Here is a 26631-nt window from a genome sequence, read left to right as displayed (position 1 = left end):
ATGTTTAAGGTCTATTGGGGGTAATATCCCAGCCTGCACAAATCGGGTGGATACAGACACACACATAGACGAACATTCTATCTTCAGATTTTATGAATGGAAGTTTGTAGAGATGCCATGTATGTTTTATGTGTATAGGACTAGACTGTTACACAAGGCTGAGTGCACAGTGGCTGTTAGGTAGGTCTGAGCAATGAATGAATGAATGAATATCTAAGTGTGATGGTTAGAGCAGGCTACGTTCCTTGTGCTCAAGCCAGGATGCTGTGACTCCCAAATCCCCATCAAGGCATACTGATTACCCTCCACAAAAACCCATAGCCCATTTTCTTTTCTTTTTCTTTTTTGAGACAGAGTCTCCCTCTGTCACCCAGGCTGGAGTGCAGTGGCACGATCTTGGTTTACTGCAACCTCCATCTCCTAGGTTCAAGTGATTCTTCCACCTCAGCCTCCCTAGTAGCTGGGATTACAGGCATGTGCCACCATGCCTGGCTAATTTTTGTATTTTTAGTAGAGATGGAGTTTCACCGTGTTGGCCAGGCTGGTCTTGAACTCTTGACCTCAAGGGATCCATCCGCCTCGTCCTCCCAAAGTGCTGGGATTACAGGTGTGAGCCACTGCACCCGGCATTTTCTTAGGCCTCTGCCTCCAGAGTCCATCCCAAAGCCATAGATTCCCTTCCCATCCAAGCCTCAGTTTCTTGGTTCCCCCAGCTCACCACCAAGCTGGGGTGCCCTTGTAGCGAGAGTAGGTTAGAGAAAGGAGACCAGACCTATGAGAGAAAGCAGGGTGGAGCAGGACTCAGGGCGGGTCTGTTTCCTCTCATGGCCTTGGCCTCCGGCCCTGCCTGGACAGCCCAGCTTCCAGGCTGAGTTCAGGGGCAGTCTCAGGACCCAACTCCCTAAAGCCCCTCCCTGGGCCTCCTTCTAGTGCCAGTTGGTGTTTAGGGCTGCCCAGACAGGCGTCCAACCCATGGAAGGGTGGCAGGGAAGTGCAGGAGTGGGCAGGACACCTTGCAAGTCCTCACCAACATTTACTTCCCTTGCAGTCAGGCTAAATGCACGTGAAGGCAGGCTCGGAAGAATGGAAGCCATAGGCCAGCCTTTCGCCTGATGCTGTGTGTTGAAGCAGGGCCTGTGCCGGCGGGCAGCCTCACTTTTGGAGGCCCTACTGTCGTAGCAACCATCTAAAATGTACCCACATCCGTCATCGAACATAATAATTATTGCTAATGACATGGTATGACCTTGGGTAATTATGTCATTATGCATTTGTTAATTTCCGCCTTTGCAGCATCTATATTTTAGAGGTAGTGCTTCTTTTTTAGGTTTTAGGCGTCTTTTTGGGCCCTGGAAATGCTCAGTCACAGCGCCTGCAGGGGAGGCTGAGAGCTCTGATTTCAGTGGGGGTTCAAGGCCCAAGGGTTTTTGACTTCAGCAAACCGACTGCCCCCTACCCGCCCTCTGATCGTTTCCCTAGGACACGGCCAAGCTGACAGTGGCAAGTGTTGGAGACGGGGGCCTCCCAGAGTCTAGGAACCTCTAGGAACCTAGGATGGCCTGAATCTATGGAGGCTCCAGGATCTGACTCCCTGGGGAGCATAGTTGCCCCAAGTCCAGAGAGGAGCTCATTGGGTCTGTGTGGTTGGCAGGGGGCTGACACGTATGACTCTCCCCGTACATGTGAGAAACATTTAATTCAGACATGTGCTGGCACCATGCCCCCCGGAGCTGTGCCCGTGTGACTCCTGCAGGGTCATCTTTGATGTCAGGGTGGTATCTGGTACGTTCCTGCGGCTGCCCAGAGCCCACAGGGCCTCTCTGTAGACGCCAGGCGCTTGCTCCCTTGGCCTCCAGCCTCATTAAAGGGAACTCTGCTTGCTTCTCTCCCCCAAAATAGGACCCCATCCGGGAGAGAGTTCTGGAATGGACTCAGTGTGCCCCCTCTCTCTGGCCAGTTTTCAAACTCTGGAGTAGAGAACAGGAGACTCAAGGGACTGGCCCTCCTTCCTGTGAAAAGCTTGACATTAGGAGTGGGAGGAGGTGTGGGATGGAGGGAAGAAAGAAGCTGAAGAAGCCTGGCCAGGCTAGCCAGGGCTCTGGGGCACAGCTATGTGGTTGGGCAGGAAACCCACCTGCCTGGCCCCCGTGAGGTTTTAGGGCCAGAGGATGGAGCAGGCTGAGGAGGCGTCTGTCTTGGGGATTGAAGAGGGCTGAGGCCGGTCCTGTGTCTGTGCTGGATGGAGCTGTGGGGTCAAGGCTCCCTCCTTTGCTGCCCAATTGTGGCCACTCTGCCTGCTTTCCTCCCAGGGGACAGCCTAGAGTGGTGGGAACATTTTTCTGCCCATTGGATGAAGCCGTGTGTGTGTGTGTGTGTGTGTGTGTGTGTGTGTGTGTGTGTTCATCCCCATCAGCAGTGCTGTAACGCCCAGCTTCCTACCTGCCCATAAAAATGCCAGACCCAGCCAGGCACGGTGGCTCATCCCTGTAATCCCAGCACTTGGAGAGGCTGGGGCGAGTGGATTGCTTGAGTTTAGAAGTTCAAGACTAGCCTGGGTAACATAGTGAGATCTCCGTCTCTAGAAAAATTTTTTTTGAGACAGAGTACTCCTCTGTCACCCAGGATGGAGTACACTTTCACCATCTCAGCTCACTGCAACCTCTGCCTCCCAGGTTCAAGTGATTCTCCTGCCTCAGCCTCCAGAGTAGCTGGGATTACAGTTGTGCACCACCACGCCCAGCTAATTTTTGTGTTTTTAGTAGAGATAGGATTTTACCACGTTGGCCAGCCTAGTCTCAAACTCCTGGCCTCAAGTGATCCACCGGCCTCAGCCTCCCAAAGTGCTGGGATTATAGTCATGAGTCACTGCGCCCGGCCACGTTTCCCTTTTTTTTTTTTTTTTTAATTAGCTGGTCATGGTGGCTTATGCCTATAGTCCCAGCTCCTGGAGAGGCCAATGTAAGAGGATTGCATGAGCTCAAGAGGTGGAGGCTGCAGTGATTCGTGATGACGCCACTGTAGTCCAGCCTGGGTAGTAGAGCAAGACCTGTCTCTCTTTTTTTTTTTTTTTTTTGAGATGGAGTTTCGCTCTTGTTACCCAGGCTGGAGTGCAATGGCGCGATCTCGGCTCACCGCAACCTCCGCCTCCTGGGTTCAAGCAATTCTCCTGCCTCAGCCTCCTGAGTAGCTGGGATTACAGGCACGTGCCACCATGTCCAGCTAATTTTTTATGTTTTTAGTAGAGACGGAGTTTTCACTATGTTGACCAGAATGGTCTCGATCTCTTGACCTCGTGATCCACCCGCCTTGGCCTCCCAAAGTGCTGGGATTACAGGCTTGAGCCACCACGCTCGGCCTTGACCTGTCTCTCTTTAAAAAATAAAAACCAAACTCCCGCACTATCTGTCTAAAACTGCCTGCCCTCCTCTCCCCAGAGAAACACACCACAAGGCACCCTCTGGAGAACAGAACCAGCAAGCTCAATGGAGGCCCCTCTCTGGATAATCTAGGTCTAGAGTTAACTTCTTCAGACCTCTCTAGGTTGTTAAGGCCAAAAGCTACAATGCTGGTATCTGGGGACTCAAATCACACAGTGATCTGCCCGAGGTCTTTCCAAGGGCTGGAAATACAGCAAGAAGGGGGCCCTTGAGGAGAAGGATGAAAAGGCCTTTGCCTGGTGCCTGCGTCTCTAAGTGGGTCAGAGAGTGGGGCATCAGGACCATGTTCTCTGCAGCAAGAAAATATTTCATTTCAAGGCTTTCAGGGCTGGAGTTGGTGCCGGGCTAGCCAAGCCGGAAGCGTGGGCTGCAGCTGCCCCCACCCCAGCTCATGCCTCCCAGCGCACACAGAGGCTGCCTCAGAAAGAAGGGTGGGTGGAAGGAAGAGAGAGAGAGAGAGGCCGTCCAGGCTTGCATGAAGTCTGGGCTCAGGGCCGCTCGGGAGGAATGGGAGCTGGACTCAGAGATAAGCTATTTTGGGCCAGAGACTCGTCCTTGCCCTCCTCTGGGGCTGGTCCCTGATCTGTTGCTCTGCTCCCGCCCTGCACACAGACACGAGTGCACTTGGCCCTCGGCTGGTCTGAACTGAGATGTGTTGGCAGAGAATAGAGCAGCAGAATACATGCCAGAGTCCTAAGACTTTCTACCAAAATCAAAAGGAAAATGTCTCATCAATCACTTTATATTGATTACATATTGAAGTGATAACCTTTTGGATACATTGAGTTAGATTTTATAATATATGTATGTGTATATGTGTGTATATATATATGTATATATACACATGTGTATATATATATATATATATGTGTATATATATATATATATATATATATATATACACATATGTGTGTGTATATATACACACATACACATATAGTTTTAGAAACAGGGTTTCGCTCTGTTACCCAGGCTGGAGTGCAGTGGTGCAATACAGCTCACTGCAGCCTCAAACTCCTGGACTCAAGGGATCCTCTTGCCTTATCCTACCAAGTAGCTATGACTACAGGCCACCACATCTGGCTACTTGTTTTTTTATTTTTTGTAGAGACAGGGTCTTGCTATGTTGCCCAGACTGGTCTTGAGCTCTTGGCCTCAAGCAATCCTCCCGCCTCAGCATTCCAAAGCACTGGGATTACAGGTATGAGCCACTGCACCAGGCCTAAATAAAATATATTCTCAAAATGAACTTTTAAACTTTTTTTTTTTTTAAATGGAGTTTTTCTCTTGTTGCCGAGCCTGAAGTGCTATGGCACGTTCTCAGCTCACTGCAACCTCCACCACTCGGGTTCAAGCAATTCTCCTGGCTCAGCCTCCCAAGTAGCTGGAATTACAGGTGCCCGCCACCACGCCCAGCTAATTTTTTTTTGTATTATTAGTACAGACGGGGTTTCACCATGTTGGCCAGGCTGGTCTCGAACTCGTGACCTCAGGTGATCAACTCACCTTGGCTTCCCAAAGTGCTGGAATTTACAGGCGTGAGCCATCGCACCGGGCCGTTTAAACTTTTAAAATATGGCTACTAGAAAATTCAAAATGGGTTGGGCATGGTGACTCACACCTGTAATCCCAGCACTTTGGGAGGCCAGGTGGATCACCTGAAGTCAGGAGTTCGAGACTAGCCTGGCCAACATGGTGAAACCCAGTGTCTACTAAAAGTACAAAAATTACCTGAGTATGGTGACAAGTGCCTATAATCCCAGCTACTCAGGAGGCTGAGGCAGGAGAATCACTTGAACCCAGGAGGCAGATGTTGCAGTGAGCCAAGATTGTGCTATTGCACTCCAGTCTGGACTCCGTTTCAAAAACGAAAGGAAAAAGAGAAAATTTAAAATGACATGCACTTGTAATAGTGTTTTGTTTTGTTTTTGTCAGCTCTCTGTTAAAGAATTTGGGATATTTGAAGTGGGTTAAAGGCTAAAGAGTCGGGAAAATGTGGGAAACCATCCCCACCAACACCACCTCTGCCCCAGCCTGGGCAGGGCTCTCAAACTGGGACCTCAGGTTTTAATATTGGGGATTTGGGAGTTGCAGTTTTTCTTAAGACTGGGTCTCACTCTGTAAGTCCAGGCTGGAGTGCAATGGTGCCATCATAGCTCACTGCAGCCTCCAACTTCTGGACTCAAGTGATACGATCCTCTTGCCTCAGGCTCCTGAGGAGTAGCTGGGGCTACAGGCACCATGCCACCATGCTAATTTTCTGTATTTATTTATTTATTTTGTAGAGATGGGGTTTTACCATGTTGCCCAGGCTGGTCTTGAATTCCTGGCCTCAAGCAATTTGCCCACCTCAGCATCCCAAAGTGCTGGGGTTACAGATGTCAGCCACCACACCCAGATCCTTCTCCAACATTTAATGTAAACTCTGGAGTATAGGAGGAGCATGAACTGTGGGTAGAGTGAGGCAGGCTTTGATTTTAAAGTCAGAGCCTGTCACCTGCTAGGCATGATGGCTCGTGCCTATAGTCCCAGCTACTCCCTTAAGCCCAGGAGTGAGGCTGCAGTAAGCTCTAACTGTGCCATTGCACTCTAGCCTGGGTGACGGAGCAAGACCCCATCTCTAAAAAAGTTGTTTTTAATTTTTTTTTAAAGAACTGTCACCACTCAGAGGCCACCCCAGCCCCACCAGGGCCTGATAAGACCTTTAGAGGCCTCTGGAGGCCCTAAGAATGGCCAAGATTATGATTCACCACCACCCCATGTATGAAGTGAAATAAAACTACCCTAACCCATAAAATGAAAATAAAAGAGTTCACAGAGGCCGGGCACGGTGGCTCATGCCTGTAATCCCGGCAGGCTGAGATGGGCGGATCCTGAGGTCGGGAGTTTTGAGACAAGCCTGACCAACCTGGAGAAACCCCATCTCTACTAAAAATACAAAATTAGCCGGGCATGGTGGTACATGCCTGTAATCCCAGCTACTCGGGAGGCTGAGGCAGGAGAATCACTTGAACCTATGAGGCAGAGGTTGCGGTGAGCCAAGGTCGTGCCATTGCGCTCCAGGCTGGGCAACAAGAGTGAAAGTCCATCTCAAAAAAAAAAAAAAAAAAGTTCTTTTTAATATATAGCCCATATAATGACTGCTGGGATGTACTCTGTGTGTGTGTAAGCATTTTGGAAACCCAGCCAACCTACCAGCCTACCCATCACTTCCCACTGGGAAATGTCACTATTGGCGGGACCATCAGGCAGGGACTGAAGGGGTGTGAGGGATCCATCTGGAGTGGGGAGAAGGAAGGAAGGAGATGAGGTCTCCACCCCTCCCATGGCCCTAGAAAGCCCCCTTCCACGCTTTTCCACGCTTCCCTCCATCCTGGCCACCGTATTCTCCACGAGCCAATGGAAGATGGAGCAGCTGGAATGTCAGCCGTTGGGGTCTCCCCACTGCCCTGGTCTGTTCACCCACCACTTCCAGGAAGCTCTTCGGCTCATCTCTTTGCCAACCCCTCGTGGGCCTTGTTCCTTCCCACTTCCCCCTCCCTTTCAGTCCAGCCTGGAGGCCACCCGCTCAAGAAAAGGCCCAGGGCCTGCCCCTCTGGCCTTCCAGGTCATTTCTCTACTCTTGAAACCAAAGAAGGGAGACCCTTTGCCTCAGCCCAGGCCCGGCAAGAGTTTGGGCTGAGAGGCTCATTAGAGCTTTCTAATAAGCAATTAACTGGGGGATGAGCCCTTTGGCTGGCCTGGGTCTCCCTCCTCCCAGCAGGGAGCTTGGCAGAGAAAGGCTGAGTGGGTGGGCGGAGATGAGACAGTCGGTGTCTCTCAGTCGCTTGGGGCCCCTTTCCTCCTCCCCTAAATATAAATGAATAAATAAACAGAACCCGAGGGCGCAGAGCCTGAGGCGGAGGCCTGGCTTCCCCTACACTGGGGGCTCCATCGGCATTCTGCCAAGGCTGCAGAAGGCTTGGGAGGCCAGGATGCAGCCACCGTGTGCTCAGGCCCTCTGAGATGGAGGCCTGCGAGGTCCTCGGCTCACAGGTGGGAGCGTGCGCGATCCCGAGGAGGGGCAGCTCCCGCCTGCTCCAGACCCGCCGGGCATCCTCCCCATTCAAGCCATTCTCCCCACCACTGTCCTCGGGAGACTGGGCAAAGGGCGTGAGCAAGGATGGTGCTGTGGAGGGCAGGAGGGGCACCGGGGTCAGCCCCGTGGTTCCAGAGTGGAAAGGGGGCATCGCAATGTCGCCCCCACCTGCTCAGACCCCCTCCCCACATGCACACAGAGCCCCACGTCCGAGTCAGGCTCGGGGGAGACTCAGGGCAGGAGGGGCTCCCCGCCGGAGTGGAGGGTGGGGCTGCTGCCTCGCACAGCTCCAGGGGGCGCCGTCGACACAGACGCAACCTGGCCCAACCAGTGGTGAAAGTGGATGCCCGGCGGGTAACAGCACCTTCTCCTGTCTCTCTGTCCCTTCAGGCTCTTGAGCAACAACAAGATCACGGTGCTCCGCAACGGCTCCTTCTTGGGACTGTCGCTGCTGGAGAAGCTGTAAGTGTTGGGGACCGTGTGGCGGAGGTGGGGGTTGGTGGAGATGGCAGAGGTCACCCCGGGGAGGAGGAGGAACGCTGGTCGCTGAGTGACTCCACAACCTGGCGGCGAGCAGGGCCCGAAGTTAGACCCACTGGGACCCTGCCCAGCTCTTGACCCACAAGGAGAGGCCAGAGAGGCGCTGGCGTGGAAGCGAGAGACCGGCTTCTCCGCCAGGCACGGAGAGAGAAGCGGGGAAGCCTGGCCGGGCCAGGCGGGGAGGGGGCTCCGAGAAGCTCATTAACGCTCTTTAATGAGCAATTAGCCGTGAGGGCCTCCCCTTCAGCTGGCTCCCCCTCCCAGCTGGGGGCCCAGCGTTAAAGGGCTGAGGGCGGCTTAAAGCGACTGACTGTCGCCCCTTTCCGCCTTCCCTACAAACAAATCAACAAACAAAGCCCCAAGGGGGCTGAGGGTGGGGAAGGCCGATCGTTTCCTAGCCTTGGGCCTGTGGCTGCCAGGGAACCTCCTTCCCAGAACCGGGGCCCCTGTGTCTGTTGGGGCCAGCTTGGGAAAAGGGTTAATGAAGAGGAGCTGGTGGCTGTGAGTTGTCAGGGAAATGGGGGGATGCAGAAGCCCTGTCCTCTCCTCGCAGGGAGAGTGTTCACGGGGCTGGTGGAGAGGTAGGGTAAGGCCTGGGTGGGAGGCCTCACTCAGCCATTTGGGCCAGTCATGAAGCTGCCAAACGTGGAATGAAACCCCCTCTCTCTAAACCCCCTCATCTGTCGATACACTCCAGGGCCTGGGCCTGGACCACAGCTCCAGGGCCTTGCCCCTCCACAAAGGAGGCCTTGTCCCCCCACCTCTCCCAGAGCCTGACTTTTGGTTTCTCTCTGCCCCCCCACCCCCACCCCGCAGCTCCTCTCCCATCTTTGCTCCCATCCTTCTAGGCGTTCCCAGTTCCTCCAACAGGGAGGGTCCTTGGCCCCTCTAGCACCATTTTGCCCAAAAGCTTTGGGTCAGTGCAATGGGAGACACAAAAGAATAAGGTGTGACAGGGCTGGGTGTGGTGGTGGCTCACGCCTGTAATCCCAGCACTTTGGGAGGTCAAGAGATGGAGACCATCCTGGCCAACATGGTGAAACCCTGTCTCTACTAAAAATGTAAAAATTAGCTGGGCATGGTGGCATGCACCTGTAATCCCAGCTACCTGGGAGGCTGAGGCAGGAGAATCTCTTGCACCCAGGAGGTGGAGGTTGTAGTGAGCCAAGATCACACCACTGCACTCCAGCCTGAGTGACAGAGTGAGACTTCGTCTCAAGAAAGAAAAAAAAAAAGAAAAAGATGTGACGCTTGCTAGAAAAGAGCCCAGGCAATTGCAGTCCATGGCAGACAACAAACAATGCCGTGTATATTAGAATTAAGCAGACTGGAAGCTGGGCGCAGTGGTTCTGTAAATCCCAGCACTTTGGGAGGCCAAGGCTGGAAGAATCGCTTGAGCCCAGGAGTTCAAGGCTGCAGTGAGTTATGGCTGTGCCACTGTACTCCAGCCTGGGTAACAGAGTAAGACCCTATCTGTTAAAAACACACACACATAGGCTGGGCACGGTGGCTTGCACCTGCAAACCCAGCACTTTGGGAAGCCAAGGCAGGCGGATCACTTGAGGTCATTCAAGATCATCCTGGCCAACACGGTGAAACCCCATCTCTACTAAAAATACAAAAATTAACTGGGTGTGGTAGCATGTGCCTGTAGTCCCAGCTACTCAGAAGGCTGAGGCATCAGGAGCGGAGGTTGCAGTGATCTGAGATCGCACCACTGCACTCCAGCCTGAGCGACAGAACCAGACTCTGTTTTAAAACACACACACGGCCGGGCGTGGTGGCTCAAGCCTGTAATCCCAGCACTTTGGGAGGCCGAGGTGTGTGGATCACGAGGTCAAGAGATCGAGACCATCCTAGTCAACATGGTGAAACCCCGTCTCTACTAAAAATACAAAAAAATTAGCTGGGCATGGTGGCGCGTGCCTGTAATCCCAGCTACTCGGGAGGCTGAGGCAGGAGAATTGCCTGAACCCAGGAGGCGGAGGTTGCGGTGAGCCGAGATCGCGCCATTGCACTCCAGCCTGGGTAACAAGAGTGAAACTCTGTCTCAAACACACACACACACACACACACACACACACACACACACAACACACAGATTGGGGCTCCTGTTAGGTTCAAAGGAGATGTCAGCTAAGTCCAAAGGAGTGTTCACAGTTAATATGGATGTGACATGGTGTTGAGATCTCTCACTATGACAGCAGTCTCGTGAGGGAGCCTGTGACACCGAAGGGGAAGCCACTGGCCCCAAGCCCCCAAGGCTGGGAAGAAAGAGTGATGGCCTGGCTGGGTTCCTGGGAGTGGGAAGGTACAAATCCCATATTTGGGCAGAAAGGCCGAGCGGGCTGTCTACAAATCTGGGACAAGCTTGGGAGAGCGTGGGGACCCGGGATGGTGACAGTGACATTCTCACACAGCTCCATGACCAGGTCCCCTGACCATCTGCTCCGTGGCTCACAGACAGACTGGTCCTGATACAGAGAAAGGGCTGCCACCAAGCTGCTTTCTAAAACTCCCCTTGGTTCCAGGCATGGTGGCTCACATTGGTAATTCTAAAGCTTTGGGAGGCAGGCAGATTGCTTGAGCTCAGAAGCTCAGGACCAGTCTGGGCAATATAGTGAGACCCTGTCTCTAGAAAAAAAATTTTAACTGGCCAGTCATGGTGGTATGCACCTGTAGTTCCACCTACTCAGGAGGCTGAGGTGTGGGAATCGCTTGAGCTAGGGAGGTTGAGGCTGCAGTGAGCCATAATTGTGCCACTGCTCTCCAGCCTGGGTGAAAGAGTGAGACCCTGTCTCTCTAAATAAATAGGCTGGGCGCCATGGCTCAAGCCTGTAATCCCGGCACTTTGGGAGGCCAAGGTGGGCAGATCACCTGAGGTCAGCCTGGTTAACATGGCAAAACCCTGTCTCTACTAAAAATACAAAAATTCACCAGGCATGGTGGTGCACGCCTGTAATCCCAGCTACTCGGGAGGCTGAGGCAGGGAGAATTGCTTGAACCCCAAGGCAGAGGTTGCGGTGAGCAGAGATGGCGCCATTGCACTCCAGCCTGGCAACAGAGTGAGACTCCATCTCAAAAATAATAATGATAATAATAATAATAAACAGAAATAAAAGCCCCCTTGGGTGCCAACAAAGAAGGAAAGCGGCTAAGCATTCGAGAGCTCTGTGTCCTCTGCTGAGTCACCGGAAACCAGATGTCCTTCCAGGGGTCTTTGGAGGAAGGCAGGTGAAGTGGCTTCTTCAGTCCCTGCCCTGCCCCTCTCGGGCTGGCACCTCCCGCAGTGGCTCTTCCTCCTCCTCCTCCTCCTCCTCCTCCTTAGCACAAGCAAGTGGGTGCTGCTCAGTGCCCCTGGTGGCCTCACCGACATCTCCCCTTCTTCAGCCTTGCCCCTTTCTCCTCGTCCTTCAGTCTTGTGAGAGCATATTTTTCTGATGAAGATGAGAAGATGGCCTGTCTTTCTCCAGCACCAAGGAGGCTGCATAGCATGTGCACCCCGAGCGTGGCAGGCAATCAGAAGAATCGGGGCAGCAGCAGCTCTGGAGAGGCAACATCTGGCTGGATGCCGAGTCGTGTGGTGTGGGAGCAGCACTAGAGTGGGAATTCCAAACGCTGAGTCCCAGCTCCTGTTCTGTGCTGGGCACCCCATCCATTCATCCTGCAGGTGCTCACTGAGCCATTCTATGTGCCAGGCTCTGTTCTAGTCATTGGGAGTGAGCACAGGAGACCAGGTGCCTGCCCTCACGGCCCTTACCTCTACTGATAGGACCCAGAAAATACCAAATAGATGTTAGGTGTGTCTGGAGGCCTAAGTGCAGCAGAGAAAAACAAGGCAGAGTAAGAAGGCCAGGGACGCTATTTTATGAATGAGGTCAGGAAGGCCTTGTTGATGACATGCCTGGATGAGTCAGGAAGCCCGGAGTGCTCAGGAAGGACAGAGAGAGCAGGCAGAGCGAGCCAGGGGGAGGTGGTAGGAGACAGGTAGGGTGCGATGCCAGGGTGGGCACTGGGGTGGCCTTCGATTCCTCATTGTCAGAAGGCAGGGGTAGAGAGGGTGGTTTGGGAGGCACATTATGGATCTAAAATTCTACGATCGTTGGATGCGTGTGGGACACCCACAGCACCCATAGGGAGGTGATGATCACAGAACGCAGTGACAGGGCCAGGCTTTCCTGAGGAGGGGTCATATGGGCAGAAGGGTGCACTGTGGCAGCAGGACAGGAATGGCACCTATTCAGAGCTGGAGGAGCTCAGGGTCTCCAGCGTGGTCACCTGATCACTGCTGTATTTATATATATGAAGACTTTTTTTTCTTTTTTCTGTTTTGAGACAGAGTCTCACTCTGTTGTCCAGTCTGGAGTACAGTGGTGCAATCTCAGCTCACTGCAACCTCCACCTCCCAGGTTCAAGCAATTCTTCTGCCTCAGCCTCCCAAGTAGCTGGGCTTATAGGCATGTGCCACCTCACTGGCTAATTTTTAGATTTTCAGTAGAGATGGGGTTTCACCATGTTGGCCAGGCTGGTCTCGAACTCATAACCTCAAGCCTCAAGTGATGCTCCCAACTCAACCTCCCAAAGTGCTGGGATTACAGGCGTGAGTCACCGAATCTGGCCACAAAGACATTTTTTTTTTTTTTTTTTTTTTTTTTTGTTTTGTTTTTTTTTTTTGAGACGGAGTTTCGCTCTTGTTACCCAGGCTGGAGTGCAATGGCGCGATCTCGGCTCACCGCAACCTCCGCCTCCTGGGTTCAGGCAATTCTCCTGCCTCAGCCTCCTGAGTAGCTGGGATTACAGGCACGCGCCACCATGCCCAGCTAATTTTTTGTATTTTTAGTAGAGACGGGGTTTCACCATGTTGACCAGGTTGGTCTCGATCTCTTGACCTTGTGATCCACCCGCCTCGGCCTCCCAAAGTGCTGGGATTACAGGCTTGAGCCACCGCGCCCGGCCCACAAAGACATTTTTTAAAAAAGAATTGATTCACATGATTGTGGCAGCTGGCAGACCCCAAATCTGTACAGCAGGCCAGCAGCCTGGGAAGTCAGACATGAGTACACACCGCAGTCTTGGGGCAGAATTTCTTCTCTAGGAAACCTCAGTGTCTGCTTTTTTTCTTTTCTCTTTTTTTTATTGAGACGGAGTCTCACCCTGTCGCCCAGGCTGGAATGCAGTGTCCTGATCTCGGCTCACCACAACTTCGCCTCCCAGGTTCAACCAATTCTTCTGCCTCAGTCTCCCGAGTAGCTGGGACTACAGGCCTGTGCCACCATGCCTGGCTTATTTTTGTATTTTTAGTAGAGATGTGGTTTTACCATATTGGCCAGGCTGCTCTCAAACTCCTGTCCTCGTGATTCGCCCACCTCGGCCTCCAAAAGTGCTGGGATTACAAGCGTGAGCCACTGTGCCCAGCCTTCTGCTCTTAAGACCTTCGGCTGATTGGGTGAGGCCCACCCACAGACTATAGGACCATCTCCTTCACATGAGGTCAGCTGATGGAAGATGTCAACCACATCTACAAAATACCTGCACAGCAACATCTAGTTTTGTGTGTGATTAAACCGCTGGGTACTATAGCCTTGGCCAAGTTGACACAAAACTAATCATCACAACCACTATCCCCCCAGAAGGAGAGGGCCCTTGGGTAATACAGAGGCTGGGCCTCCCTCCTAGAGATTCTGATTCATCTGTCTCGTGAGGCCTGGGAAATTTTTACACAGTATGTAAGCGATTCTCATGCTCATCCAGGGTTAGGAGCCAGTGGGCAAGATGACCCCTAGACTGAGGACCTATTCATCAGGAATGCGGGCTGGCATGTAGTTGGTGCTCAGGAAACACTGATCCCTCTGTCCTGCTGGGCTCAGATGTCTAGGCTTGGGCGGCTGAGGCCATGGCAACTTAACATCCCACAGTCTGTGAGCAGCACGTCCTGTGGGAGGGTTGGGGCCCAGTCTGTTAACTGAAATGGAAGGTCCAGGCTGTTGCAGAACGTGCCTGCATGGCCTCCTTGGCTGGGAGCCCCTTGGGCCTTTGGGAATGGGCTCTGTGTATGTGGGGTGTGGGCAGACAACTTTTGGCTGGGAGCTGGGCATAGATCTGCGTGGTGTCTGTTTTGCAATGCAGGGTTCCGAGGCTAGCATGGGCAGGGAGGGCAGGGAAGGGGCCACAGAGCCGATGCCCAGTGGGAATGTGTCACAGAAGATCCTATGGAGGACTTGGGTCCAGAGAGGCTGGGGATGTGGGTGGAGATGGGGGGACACACCTCTATCAGCCAGGTAGGACAGACACGAAGACCTGAAACAGGGCCCCATAGAAACACCTCCTGGGCTGGCCAGGGAATGTAAAAAAGGCCCGCCTGGCACCTCTGGGCCCTCTCTCCCACCACCCTTCAGCTCAGCCAAGCCTGTTTCTTGCCCAAAAGAAAGACTTTTGGGGCAGAGAGGAGCTGGTGAAAGAGTGCTGGACTCCATCCGGTGTGAAAAGCAGCCTGGGGTGGAATCACCTCTCCTTTTTTTTGAGATGGAGTCTTGCTCTGTCGCCCAGGCTGGAGTACAGCAGCATGATCTCAGCTCACTGCAACCTCCGCCTTCTGGGTTCAAGAGATTCTCCTGCCTCAGCCTCCTGAATAGCTGGGATTACAGGCACCCGCCACCACGCCCAGCCTCATCCCTCCTTCTTTTACCTTTTGGTGCCTCTCCCAGCCCCGGTGACTCACCAGGAAAATGGGGCTATGAGGAGTTATTACAGGAACAGAGGAGGAGTTCCTTACACAGAGCACCCTGGCAGCACAGGCTTCCAGTATGTGGCAGTTCTCTTCCCCTCTGAAGAGTTCCCACTTGTGAGATGTTACCCTGGGGGCCTATCATTTGCATGGATATGCCTAGAGTTTCCAGCCTTGGGCAAGCAATTGTGTATCTGTAATAAACGTGCTCCAAGTACAGCTGGTAATTCATTCCCTAGGATCCCCCACCAAGCACAGGCAATGGGGAGCAGCCCCCCAGGACTTTTCTGAGGGGCTCTGAGGATGTCAGTCACAGTAAGATATCTCTAGACCAGGGACCGAGCTGGCCCAGGGCAGACAGCCCCTAGGAGAGGCCAAGGGAGCGAGACTGTGTGCCTGCCAGTGTGTGGGTCTGTGTGGACACCGGTCCCTGGAGTCTGTGCACAGCTAAAGGAAAGAGCCTGGGGAGGGGAGCCCGGTCAGCCCCGGGATGATTTGTCATTACTTAATGAGATTAATGAGCCCCGGGGGCTGGTATGCAGGGGTGCTGAGGCGCTCATTAGAAGCAGATGCTCATGGGAACGCAGGCAAGTGGGGGCCTGAGGGTGGAGTGCGGCTCGCCCCACGCCAGGTGGCTTCCATTAATCTGTGGGCGGGGCCGAGGGTGAGACTGCTGGGCTCCGTCCCTCCTCCCCTCCCCGTCCCCAACAGCCCCGGTGGGGGGCGGGGGAATGCCACAGAGAAGCTGCCCTGGGCTCCGGCTCCACTGAGACCCAGGAGGGAAAGCTGATGGGTTCAGGGACAGCCCTCTTGTTGGCCACGATGGCGCCCGTGCCTGTCATGGAGTACGTGCTCAATAAATAAGCTGTGGATTGTTATCAGAGGCAAGAGGGGCCTGAAGGGTAGGACTAGAACCTCTCCCTTCCTCCGTAGACACTTCTGTACCTGCAGGGGTGTCCTGGCCCACTTCTCAGCCAGCCCCCACTTTCTAGTGAACCCTGGAAGTCTTGTAGGCTCAGGGAAGGCTGCTTTGTGGGCTCCAAACCTATAATTTGGTTTTCAAACCCACAAGCAGGGAGGTCTGTGGGGGGCCAGAGGGAGTTGACTCTCTGCCGCCCCACCCTGCCTGTATGTGGGTACACACACACACACACACACACACACACACAGGGTCATAAAAACTCACATGCTCTTTAACGGCTCTAGTGAGATATAATTTAGTGCCCTAAAAGTTCACCGGTTTAAAAAAAGCAATCCAATGGTTTCTAGTATATTTTACAGAATTGTGTAATCATCACCATAATCTAATTTTAGAACATTTTCATCATCTGCAAAAGAAACCTTGAATCATTAACAGTCACTCCTCATTCCTCCACCCTCTATTCCTCAGGCCCAAGCAACCACTACTCCACTTTCTGTCTAAGGATCCACAGATTTGTCTGTTCTGGACGTTTTATATAAATGAAATCATGCAATAGGTAATCTTTCATAACGCGATTCTTTCAGCATGATGCTTTCAAGGCTCGCCCATGCTGTGGCATGTATCAGCACTTTGTTCCTTTTCATGGCTAGAAAATATTCCTTTGTATGATGACACCACATTTTGTTTATCCCTTCATCTCTTGGATATTTGGGTGGTTATTACTTTTTTTTTTTTTGAGACGGAGTTTCGCTCTTGTTACCCAGGCTGGAGTGCAATGGCACGATCTTGGCTCACCACAACCTCCTCCTCCTGGGTTCAGGCAATTCTCCTACCTCAGCCTCCTGAGTAGCTGGGATTACAGGCACGCGCCACCATGCCCAGCTAATTTTTTGTAATTTTAGTAGAGACGGGGTTTCACCATGTTGACCAGGATGGTCTCGATCTCTTGACCTCGTGATCCACCCGCCTCAGCCTCCCAAAGTGCTGGGATTACAGGCTTGAGCCACCGCGCCCGGCTATTACTTTTTTTTTTTGACAGACAGGGTCTCACTCTGGCGCCCAGGCTAGTGTGCTAGAATGCAGTGGTGTGTTCATGGCTTACTGCAGCCTTGACTTCCTGGCTCAAGCAATCGTCCTGCCTCAGCCTCCTGAGTAGCTGGGACTACAGGCACGTACCACCATGCCTAATTTTTTTTCTTTTTGGTAGAGACAGGGAGCTCACTGTGTTGCTCAGGCTGGTCCCGAACTCCTGGCCTCAAGTGATCCTCCTGCCTCAGCCTCCCAAAGTGTTGGGATTACAGGCATGAGCTACCACAAGGCCAGTTTCTGCTTTTTGGCTACTATGCACAATGCTGCTGTGGATATTCAGCTATGGGTTCTTGTGTGAACATATGTGAATTTCTCTTCGATATATACCCAGGAGTAGAATTTCTGGGTCATATGGTAACCCTAACTGTGAAACTGTTTTACAGTGTCTGCACCATTTTACTTTCCCACCAATAATGTGTAAGCATTCCAGTTTCTCCACATTATCATCAACAGTTACTGTGGTCTCTCTTTTTTATTATATTCATCTTAGTAGGTGTAAAGTGGCTGTGATTTGCATTTCCCTTACTGCTGGTGACGCTGAACATCTTTGCCTGGGCTTATTGGCCATTTGTGTGTCTTCTCCAATGAAACATCTATTCAGATCCTTTGCCCATTTTTTTCAACTGGGTTATTTGCCTTTTTGCTATAGAGTTGTAAGAGTTCTGTATATATTCTAGATAGACATGCCTTATCAGATCTGATTTGCAAATATTTTCTCTCACTCTGTAGTTCTCTTTCACTTTCTTGATGGCATCCTTTAAAGCGCAATTTTTTTTTTTTTTTTTTTTTTTGAGATGGGAGTTTTGCAATTATTGCCCAGGCTGGAGTGCAATGGCGTGATCTCAGCTCACTGCAATCTCCGCCTCCCGGGTTCAAGCGATTCTCCTGCCTCAGCCTCCAGAGTAGCTGGGGTTACAGGCACCTGCCACCACACCCAGCTAATTTTTTGTATTTTTAGCGGACACAGGGTTTCGCCATGTTGGCCAGGCTGGTCTCAAACTCCTGATTTCAGGTCATCCACTTGCCTCAGCCTCCCAAAGTGCTGGGATTACTGGCATGAGCCACCGGCGCCTGACCGAAGGTGTAAATGTTTAAGTTGTCATTAAGTCTGACTTAACAATCTTTGCTTTGTTTCTTATTTCACCCCGTTTTGCTTTTTCTGAACTTTTATTCATCTGTTGCTCCCTCCTCCACCTTTGCTTTCATTGCTTCTGCTCAGAAACTCACACACTCAGCTTCCAAAGCCTCTGTTTTTCCGAGAAGGGCATGGGGCATGATTTGCCCCCAGGAATCCCTTCCTCCACGTCTGCCTTAGGGGAATCCTCCTCCTGCATATTGACAGAGCTACAGGGAGGGAGTGGCCTGGAGTCAAGGGCCAGTGAATAGCAGGGAGGGGAAGCTCCATTAACACGCTAGGTCTTTCCCAGGTTGCAAGGACAGGGCTCTGTGGAAGTACAGGGAGTGGGAGCTTCCTCACGACTGAAACACCTGTGCATGCTTCCATGCGCTACTCTAGCTTCACCTGAGGAAGGGATCAGATCAGACCGTCCAGCACAGGGCTTCTTTTTTTTGAGACAGTCTCACTGTCGTCCAGGCTGGAGTGCAGTGGCATATTCTCAGCTCACTGCAACCTCCACCTCCTGGATTTAGGCGATTCTCCTGCCTTAGCCTCCTGAGTAGCTGGAATTACAGGCATGTGCCCCCACGCCTGGCTCATTTCTTTTTTTGTATTTTTATTAGATACAGGGTTTTACCATGTTGGCCAGGCTGGTCTCCAACTCTTGACCTCAGGTGATCGGTCCACCTCGGCCTCCCAAAGTGCTGGGATTACACGCATGAGCCAATTCGCCTGGCCTGGGCTTCTTAACATGGGCTCTGCAGCCCTCTGGAAATTGTATGCACAATGATGGCTCTAGTGAGTTTTCTCAGGCAGAAATGCATGGTCTCAATGAGATCTTCAAAAGGATGCGCTAAGCAAGAAGGGCTCAGAACGACCAAGCTATAGGAGCCTCGAAGGTCTCCACAATGTCCAAGTCCTGTGGTAGCATTTCCGTCGCCCTGAGGGAGGACACGGCTTCTTCCCGGGAGGGCCCAGGCAGCATCGGCTTCCCATGGGTCCTTCAGGCTCCCAGAGCTCAGCCCAGGGAGCCGAGACTGGCCAGCTCCCACGGGCACTCCTGGGGGCTGCCTTGGTCACCCTGAGGCAAGGGAGAAGGCATGCCCACCCTTCTGGAGGTGGAGGCGCCCTCTCCAAGGCCCCGGCAGGGCTGAGTTGCAGGAAACCGAGGGCAGGAAGAGGGGCTGGGGCTGGGCCTGGGCGCCGCCAGCTCCCATCTGCAGAGCATCAGTGGGGCAGGCGGGTGGGGGCTTTTGGGGCCGGGGAGGAAATGAGAATAAACACAAGTGAGCAGGGAGGGAAGGGGGGCTGCGCCTAAGCCCCTTGGCAGCCCATGAAGGGAAGTGACACAATGAGGAATGTGTTTCCCTCTGCCCGTCCCTGACGTGGGGGTGGGAGGCTGAGCCCTGAGAATGGCCAGACCCCAACAGGGCCCAGGGGGCACATGCTGGGACAGCCCCGGAGGGGCGGGCAGTGAGGATGGGGTCTGGCAGCAGAACGGTGGGGGGCTGGCTGGTAGGGGCACCCCTGTGCAGCCAGAGTACTTATCCTGCACCCCGCTCCCTCGGCCAGGGGCCTGGGGTCAGTGTCCTGGCACAGTCCATGCCTGCGCCCCACCGGGGGCACCTCCCAGCACACCCCAGCATGGAAGCTGTCCCTCCTCTAGGGAACTAGCCCCTTCTGGTGGCCTTCCCTTCCTTCTCCAGGGACTCAGGGTCATGGAGGCCGGCTGGGTCGTTCAAGTCCCTCCTATGAGAAGGAGCTGAAGGCGAGGGCTCCCCTGGCCGTGGGAAGGGCTGTGCAGGGTGTTTCTCTCCCCAACCAGGACTGCGCACAAACAGGACCCCTGGTGGGACAGGACCTCCCTGTCCTGAACACCCATTTCCTCTCCTCCCAGCGGTCAGCCCGCTTGGTTAACCCCCTCCTGCCCGGTACTCCAGAGACTTGGATGCTGCTGTGCTGGGCAGGGCCAAGAGCCCCCTCAGCCCCCCATCCCTGACCCCTCCTCCATCTGCACTGAGGTGTGACAGGGCCTGGGAAAACAGGTGGACTCCAGACATCTCCGTGGGTCTCCTGTCTTCCTACCACAGCCCCTTCAGACACGTGGGCTGTTCCGGGGCCCCCACCCTTGCCTGCTGCCTCACAATCTCCTGCCACTGGGTGCGAGCCAAGAGGCCTCTGCCTCCATCTCAGGCCCCAGGACAGGAAGGCCGGCTGGGCCATGAGCCCCGTGAGCTCTGTGGACCTGAAGCCTGTCCCATTTAGCTTAGGAAAGAGCCAGGTGGCCTTTGAGCAGGTGGGCAGCTGGCCTCGCCACCCTGCCTTCTAGGCACCTGTACCCTGGCTGTGCTGGGCACAGAGGACAGCGTGAGGGAGAAGGCTAATGAGCTGACACCCACCTCGGTCTTCTGTGGTCCTGCCTCCTGCCTGCCGCAAGGACCTGGCAGGTGTGGGGTTGGAGCAGGCAGGTACCCAGCAGGTCCCCTGTGGGCAGGCACTGTCCCTTCAGCACTGTCCCTGCAGCCCCGGGAGCAGGTGAGGGAGCGGGCGGAGAGTTGTGCCCTGGCCAGGGTTGAATCTGAGCTGCAGACTCAGGGCTGGAAGCTGCCGTGAGGACTCACCTGCCGCTCACTCCTCCAGGCCGGGCCTGGCCCCTGGGATCCCTGGGGGGTCACAGCCCTTCTGTCCTGTCTCCGCACTATGGGCTCCTGCAGAGACCCATGGAGAAGACAGGACTGAGGACCTTGAACAAGATGTCACCTCACTGGCTTCCTCATCTGAAGGAGGAGGCTGGACATCAAGACTTATACCTCTGTCCTGGAAAGGAGCCAGGCAGAGTTCAGCTGGGTGTCCGCCAGCCAACTGACCTGTCTCCTTGCCTGTCAGACAGAGAGGGGCACAGGGATAAAATAGCCACAAAAACGCCTCCCTTGGCCGGGCGTGGTGGCTCACACCTGTAACCCCAGCGCTTTGGGAGGCCGAGGCGGGAGGATCACTTGAGCCCAGGAGTTCAAGACCAGCCTGGGCAATATAGTGGGACCCTGTCTCTACCACAAAAAAAAAAAAAAAAAAAAAAGTTTTTTTAATTAGCCGGGTGTGTGGCACACACCTGTGGTGCCAGTTGCTTGGGAAGCTGAGGTTGAAGGATGGCTTGGGCCCAGGAATTTGAGGTTACAATGAACCATGATCACACCACTGCACTCCAGCCTGGGTGACAGAGAGACCCTGCCTCAAAAACAAAACAAAAAAACTACGCCTGCCATGCGCCCCCTCCCCTGCCCGCAGTGGCTAGGCTCAAGAAGCTTCTACCTTTGTATAGCAATTTACAAAAGACCATGACACCTATTTTCAAATGCTTCCCAGGGCAGCCCCTGCGACCTTCAGGGCAGCTTGGAGGTGGGCGGGGTAGGAAAGGAGGCCTCCTGACTCCCAATCCCAAATCTTCTCTCCCTTCTGACCAGTGCCCCCTGATGGTAGCCAGGGAGGAGGCGGAGGAGGCCTGTCCCAGGAATTGGTTTTGTTTTGTTTTGTTTTTGAGATGGAGCCTTGCTCTGTCACCCAGGCTGGGGTGCAGTGGTGCGATCTTGGCTTACTGCAACCTCTGCCTCCCAGATTCCAGCAATCTCCTGCCTCAGCCTCTCAAGAAGCTGGGACTACAGGCGCCCACCACCGTGCCCAGCTAAATTTTTTTTGTATTTTTAGTAGAGATAGGGTTTCTACCATTTTTGGCCAGGATAGTCTCAATCTCTTGACCTCATAATCCACCCACCTCGGCCTCCCAAAGTGCTGGGATTACAGGCCTGAGCCACCGCGCCCCAGCAGAGGGGGGTGTTTCTTTAATCCCACCTCATACCCAGTGCTGAGGAGAGCAGAGGTTTAGCAGGAAGTGAAGTCCTTGAGAAACCCAGCAACAACACTGAGATGACAGTGAGGATCGCGCCCGGGAGCGGGGCAGCCCCAGCGGGGAGAGGTGTGAGGGCCTGTGCACTTGCCTCTGCAGGGACTTGAGGAACAATGTCATCAGTACAGTGCAGCCCGGCGCCTTCCTAGGCCTGGGGGAGCTGAAGCGCTTGTGAGTGGCATGCCCTTCCCTCCTGAGGGAGAAAGTCACCCCTCCTACCCCACACCCACCCCTTCCTCTTGCCCACCCCCACCTACCCCTCCTTCCTGCTTGGCGCTGTGGCTGGGGTCAAAAGAGCTGGCATTTCCAGTCCAGCTGTGGCCCTGGCCTCAACCCCATCTCCTTTTTCACCCTGCCCCCCACACATGTGCCCTGGTCCCACCCATGTGTCCCTCACAAGTGGACCCTCGTGCTACCGTGTGGCCGGCTCGCTGAGCTTGCCTGTGTCTCTCTAGAGATCTCTCCAACAATCGGATTGGCTGTCTCTCCTCCGAGACCTTCCAGGGCCTCCCCAGGCTTCTTCGACTGTGAGTGATGGGGCAAGAAGCAGGGAGGAGAGGAGAGGGAAGAAGTGCGTGGGAAGCAAGCGGTGGCCCCGAACCCTTCCATGTCCCACCTGCTCCCTTCTGCCAGCCCAGGGAGACCCTAAAATCCCACCTCGGTTGTTCTCTGTCCCCTGCAGAAACATATCTGGAAACATCTTCTCCAGTCTGCAACCTGGGGTCTTTGATGAGCTGCCAGCCCTTAAGGTTGTGTGAGTATCTCTTCCTAGCGCAAGGACCCAGACCCCTGTCCCTTCCTCTGCCCAAGAGGGATGTATCAGCATCGTGACTACTGTGGCTGGCCTCACGAGTGGGCACAGCAGACAGTGCCTGAAATGCACCCCCCTGCCCAACTTACCACAATGGCCCAGGGCAGAGAAGATGCACACAGACCCGAGTTTGCCCTCCCAGCCCCTCCAGCCTTGTCCCTCCCTGGGGCCCCAGGCCACCCATGAGCCCATGCTCCCTCTGCTCTGCTCCGTGACCCCTCTGCCCACCCTGCAGGGACTTGGGCACCGAGTTCCTGACCTGCGACTGCCACCTGCGCTGGCTGCTGCCCTGGGCCCGAAACCGCTCCCTGCAGCTGTCGGAGCACACCCTCTGTGCCTACCCCAGCGCCCTGCATGCCCAGGCTCTGGGCAGCCTCCAGGAGGCCCAACTCTGCTGTGGTGAGCAAGGCCTCCCCACTGCACATCCACCAGGGACCCTGCCTCCCAGCAACCTGGGGCCTAGACACGAGCCTTCTCCCTCAGACCCACAGAGTTTTACCTTTCTATTGCAATTTGCAAAAGACCACGACACCGAGTCCTGCTCTTGCATTTAGGGAGACCTCATCTTTATGTATAAATCTCCATCCGAGATGTGCCCAGCACAAAAAGGCTGTTCTGTGCTCTCCTTCATTACCGGTTTGCAACAGCTCTCCCTGGAGACTTCCCCTTGACACCTTTTCCTTTCCAGCTGGAGCAGGCTATAGGCAGAGGGCCCCGCCCTGCACCGCCCCATCCTGCTGGACTCTCGCTCACACGTGCAGCCTCACACGCATGTGCACTCAGGCCTCACTCCTGGCTTCTCCTCCCACAGAGGGGGCTCTAGAGCTGCACACACACCACCTCATCCCGTCCCTGCGCCAAGTGGTGTTCCAGGGGGACCGGCTGCCCTTCCAGTGCTCCGCCAGCTACCTGGGCAACGACACCCGCATCCGCTGGTACCACAACCGCACCCCCGTGGAGGGTGACGAGCAGGCGGGCATCCTCCTGGCCGAGAGCCTCATCCACGACTGCACCTTCATCACCAGGTATGAGCCCCGCTGCCCCTCCTCAGGCCTCGGCATGGGGATGGGGGTCCACCCTACCTGTCACCCACCCCTCAAAAGAGCTGTATCCAGATGTGTTCCTGGGAGAACGTGCATGTGTATTTATGGAAAGCTGGGACTAAGTTATCAGTGGTCTGGGTAGAGGCTACAAATAAACATCTGATAGAACAAAATCATGACACTTGACATCTCTTTAGTGCCCTTACACTGTATAGAGTGGCTCCCACCTACATCACCAGGTCTAATCTCTGCAGTAGACCTGCAAGAGAGATATTATCAGCTCCATGATAAGGATGAGGAAATCGAAGCTCAAAACAGCAGTTTCATAAGGCCAGTCAGAATAAAAGAAGTGCGTCCCTGCATCCCTTGTTTCATTAAAGAAAGCAGGACCTGCAGCTAGTGCCCTAGGACAGTGCCGATGGAGGGTGGCGTGGTTCACACCTGGTGGGCCTGAGGGTGACTCACCAGCCAGCCCCGCCTGCCACCCGCAGTGAGCTGACGCTGTCTCACATCGGCCTGTGGGCCTCAGGCGAGTGGGAGTGCTCCGTGTCCATGGCCCAGGGCAACGCCAGCAAGAAGGTGGAGATCGTGGTGCTAGAGACCTCTGCTTCCTACTGCCCCGCCGAGCGAGTTGCCAACAACCGTGGGGACTTCAGGTCTGGCCCGCTCAGCCCAGTAGAGGGCTGCCTCGCCCCCAACCCCACCCTTGTACCTGACATCACAGGTGCCCAGGGCTTCCCCATCCACTGTCTCCATTGGGTCCTAAAGATGGAGGAAACACTTCCTTTTATCATTCAGCCTGAAGCCTTGCTATCAAATACATTTATGTATAAAATTACCATCTGAGGCCAGGCATGGTAGCTGATGCCTGTAATCCCAGCAGTTTGGGAGGCTGAGGTGGGCGGATCACCTGAGGCCAGGAGTTCAAGACCAGCCTGGCCAACATGGCAAAACCCTGTCTCTACTAAAAATTAGTCAGGTGTGGCAGCGGGCACCTGTAATCCCAGCTACTCAGGAGGCTGAGGCAGGAGAATTGCTTGAACTTGGGAGGCAGAGGTTACAGTGAGCCGAGATCATGCCACTGCACTCCAGCCTGGGCAACAAGAGTGAGACTCAGTCTCAAAAACACAAATTACCATCTGAGATGTGCTGCCCAAAAAGAATTTTTTTTTTTTGAGAAGGAGTCTCACTCTGTTACCCAGGCTGGAGTGCAGTGGTGTGATCTCGCTGCCTCAGCCTCCCCAGTAGCTGGGATTACAGGCGCCCGCCACCATGCCCTGCTAATTTTTGTATTTTCAGTAGAGATGGGGTTTCACCATATTGACCAGGCTGGTCTTGAACTCCTGACCTCAAGTGATCCACCTGCCTTGGCCTCCTGAAGTGCTGGGATTACAGGCTTAAGCCACCGCACCCAGCCAAGATATTTTTTAAGACAGCATCTCACTCTTTCATCCAGGCTCTGGTGCAGTGGCACAATTATAGCTCGCTGCAGTCTTGAACTCCTGGGCTCAAGCAATCCTCCCACCGCCGCCTCCAGAAGAGCTGGGACTACAGGCCCAGCCCACTATGCCAAGTTTATTGTATTGTTTTCTGTAGAGACAGAGTCTCACTTTGTTGCCTGGGCTGGTCTCAAACTCCTGGGTTTAAGCAATCCTCCCGCCTCAGCCTCCCAAAGTGCTGGGATTACAGGCGTGAGTCACTGCACCTGGCCACAAAAAGGCTTTTCTTTGCTTCCTTAGAGTCATAGTTTGCAAAAGCTCGCCCACAAAGAGTATCACCTTTTCAGATCCCAGTGACTCTCTCTGTTATGCAGCGAAGCTATTATTCTCCCCATTGTATGGCTGAGAATACAGAGGCCCAGAAAGGATAAATGCCTTGGCGGAAGCCACAGCAAATAAGTGGCAGGACTTGAACTTGAACTCAGAACTCTAAAGTCCAGCCCTCTTTCAACTGTGACAGCCCAGTCAGAACAAAGAGAGTGGAACTTGGGAAGCCCTGGAAGGCTGGTCTGAACCCCACTCCTCAATCCTTCCCCAAGCCCCCGAGGAGTCAGGCCTCACACTAAAGTCAGGGGAGGGACCGTTGTCCTGAGAAGTCTGGGTCATCGGCAACTTCCCGCCTTTGCCCCCAGGTGGCCCAGAACTCTGGCTGGCATCACAGCCTACCAGTCCTGCCTGCAGTATCCCTTCACCTCAGTGCCCCTGAGTGGGGGCGCCCCGGGCACCCGAGCCTCCCGCCGGTGTGACCGCACCGGCCGCTGGGAGCCAGGGGACTACTCTCACTGTCTCTACACCAACGACATCACCAGGGTGCTGTACACCTTCGTGCTGGTGAGGAGCTCAGGGACATGGGGAAGGGAGAAGCCAACCTAACAGGCAAGGGTAGCCCGGCCTCTGGGCCGCTGGGCTGTACCTCCCGTCCCTGCCTGTGGAGAGCCAGGAGCCACCCTCTGCCAGGGGATTCAGACCCATTGGCCACAGTGGGGAAAGACGCCAGGCCTCTGTCCCATCCGGCCACCTCATGCCCCTTTACTCACCAACACTAAAGGCAGAGTCCCACTGTCCTTACAGCGGGGGTGCTGGCAGTGGCAGCCTTAGGCTGTGATGCTCTTAGCCTCCTCTGCCCTCCTAGCTTGATGAGACCTAGCAGGCGGTCTGGACTCCTGTCCCCAGGCACTGAGAACTGGCACAGAGCAGAGAGTCCTCAGGGGCAGTTCGGGGGCAGAAGGAACAGGCAGGATGATCCTCTCTTTTCCCACAATCCCCAGATGCCCATCAACGCGTCTAACGCGCTGACGCTGGCTCACCAGCTGCGCGTGTACACAGCCGAGGCCGCCAGCTTTTCAGACATGATGGATGTAGTCTATGTGGCTCAGATGATCCAGAAATTTTTGGGTTATGTCGACCAGATCAAAGAGGTGAGACAGTTGGACTTCTGGAGATCGCAGAATGCCCGCATCCCGCATTTGC

General features: G+C 54.2%; 1 protein-coding gene across 3 annotated transcripts in view; it reads left to right on the top strand.

Annotated features, from left to right (window-relative positions):
• Nucleotides 1–26631, top strand: part of ADGRA2 (adhesion G protein-coupled receptor A2) — a 45991-nt gene that overhangs the window by 9495 nt on the left and 9865 nt on the right. The window contains exons 2-10 of one of the 3 annotated variants that reach the window (XM_039463368.2): nucleotides 7906–7977; nucleotides 21908–21979; nucleotides 22264–22335; nucleotides 22491–22562; nucleotides 22855–23018; nucleotides 23431–23644; nucleotides 24154–24318; nucleotides 25794–25992; nucleotides 26430–26579. In XM_039463368.2, coding sequence (XP_039319302.1) covers nucleotides 7906–7977; nucleotides 21908–21979; nucleotides 22264–22335; nucleotides 22491–22562; nucleotides 22855–23018; nucleotides 23431–23644; nucleotides 24154–24318; nucleotides 25794–25992; nucleotides 26430–26579 — 1180 coding nt within the window. Of the gene's footprint in view, nucleotides 1–7905; nucleotides 7978–21907; nucleotides 21980–22263; nucleotides 22336–22490; nucleotides 22563–22854; nucleotides 23019–23430; nucleotides 23645–24153; nucleotides 24319–25793; nucleotides 25993–26429; nucleotides 26580–26631 lie in introns of those variants that run through there. The other 2 variants (XM_074383870.1, XM_074383871.1) reach the window with 2 other exon arrangements.

This window comes from Saimiri boliviensis, chromosome 13 (genome assembly GCF_048565385.1).
Source record: "Saimiri boliviensis isolate mSaiBol1 chromosome 13, mSaiBol1.pri, whole genome shotgun sequence".
NCBI lineage: Eukaryota > Metazoa > Chordata > Mammalia > Primates > Cebidae > Saimiri > Saimiri boliviensis.
Note: the sequence above shows the minus strand (reverse complement) of the source record. Positions and strands in the feature narration are given on the sequence as shown.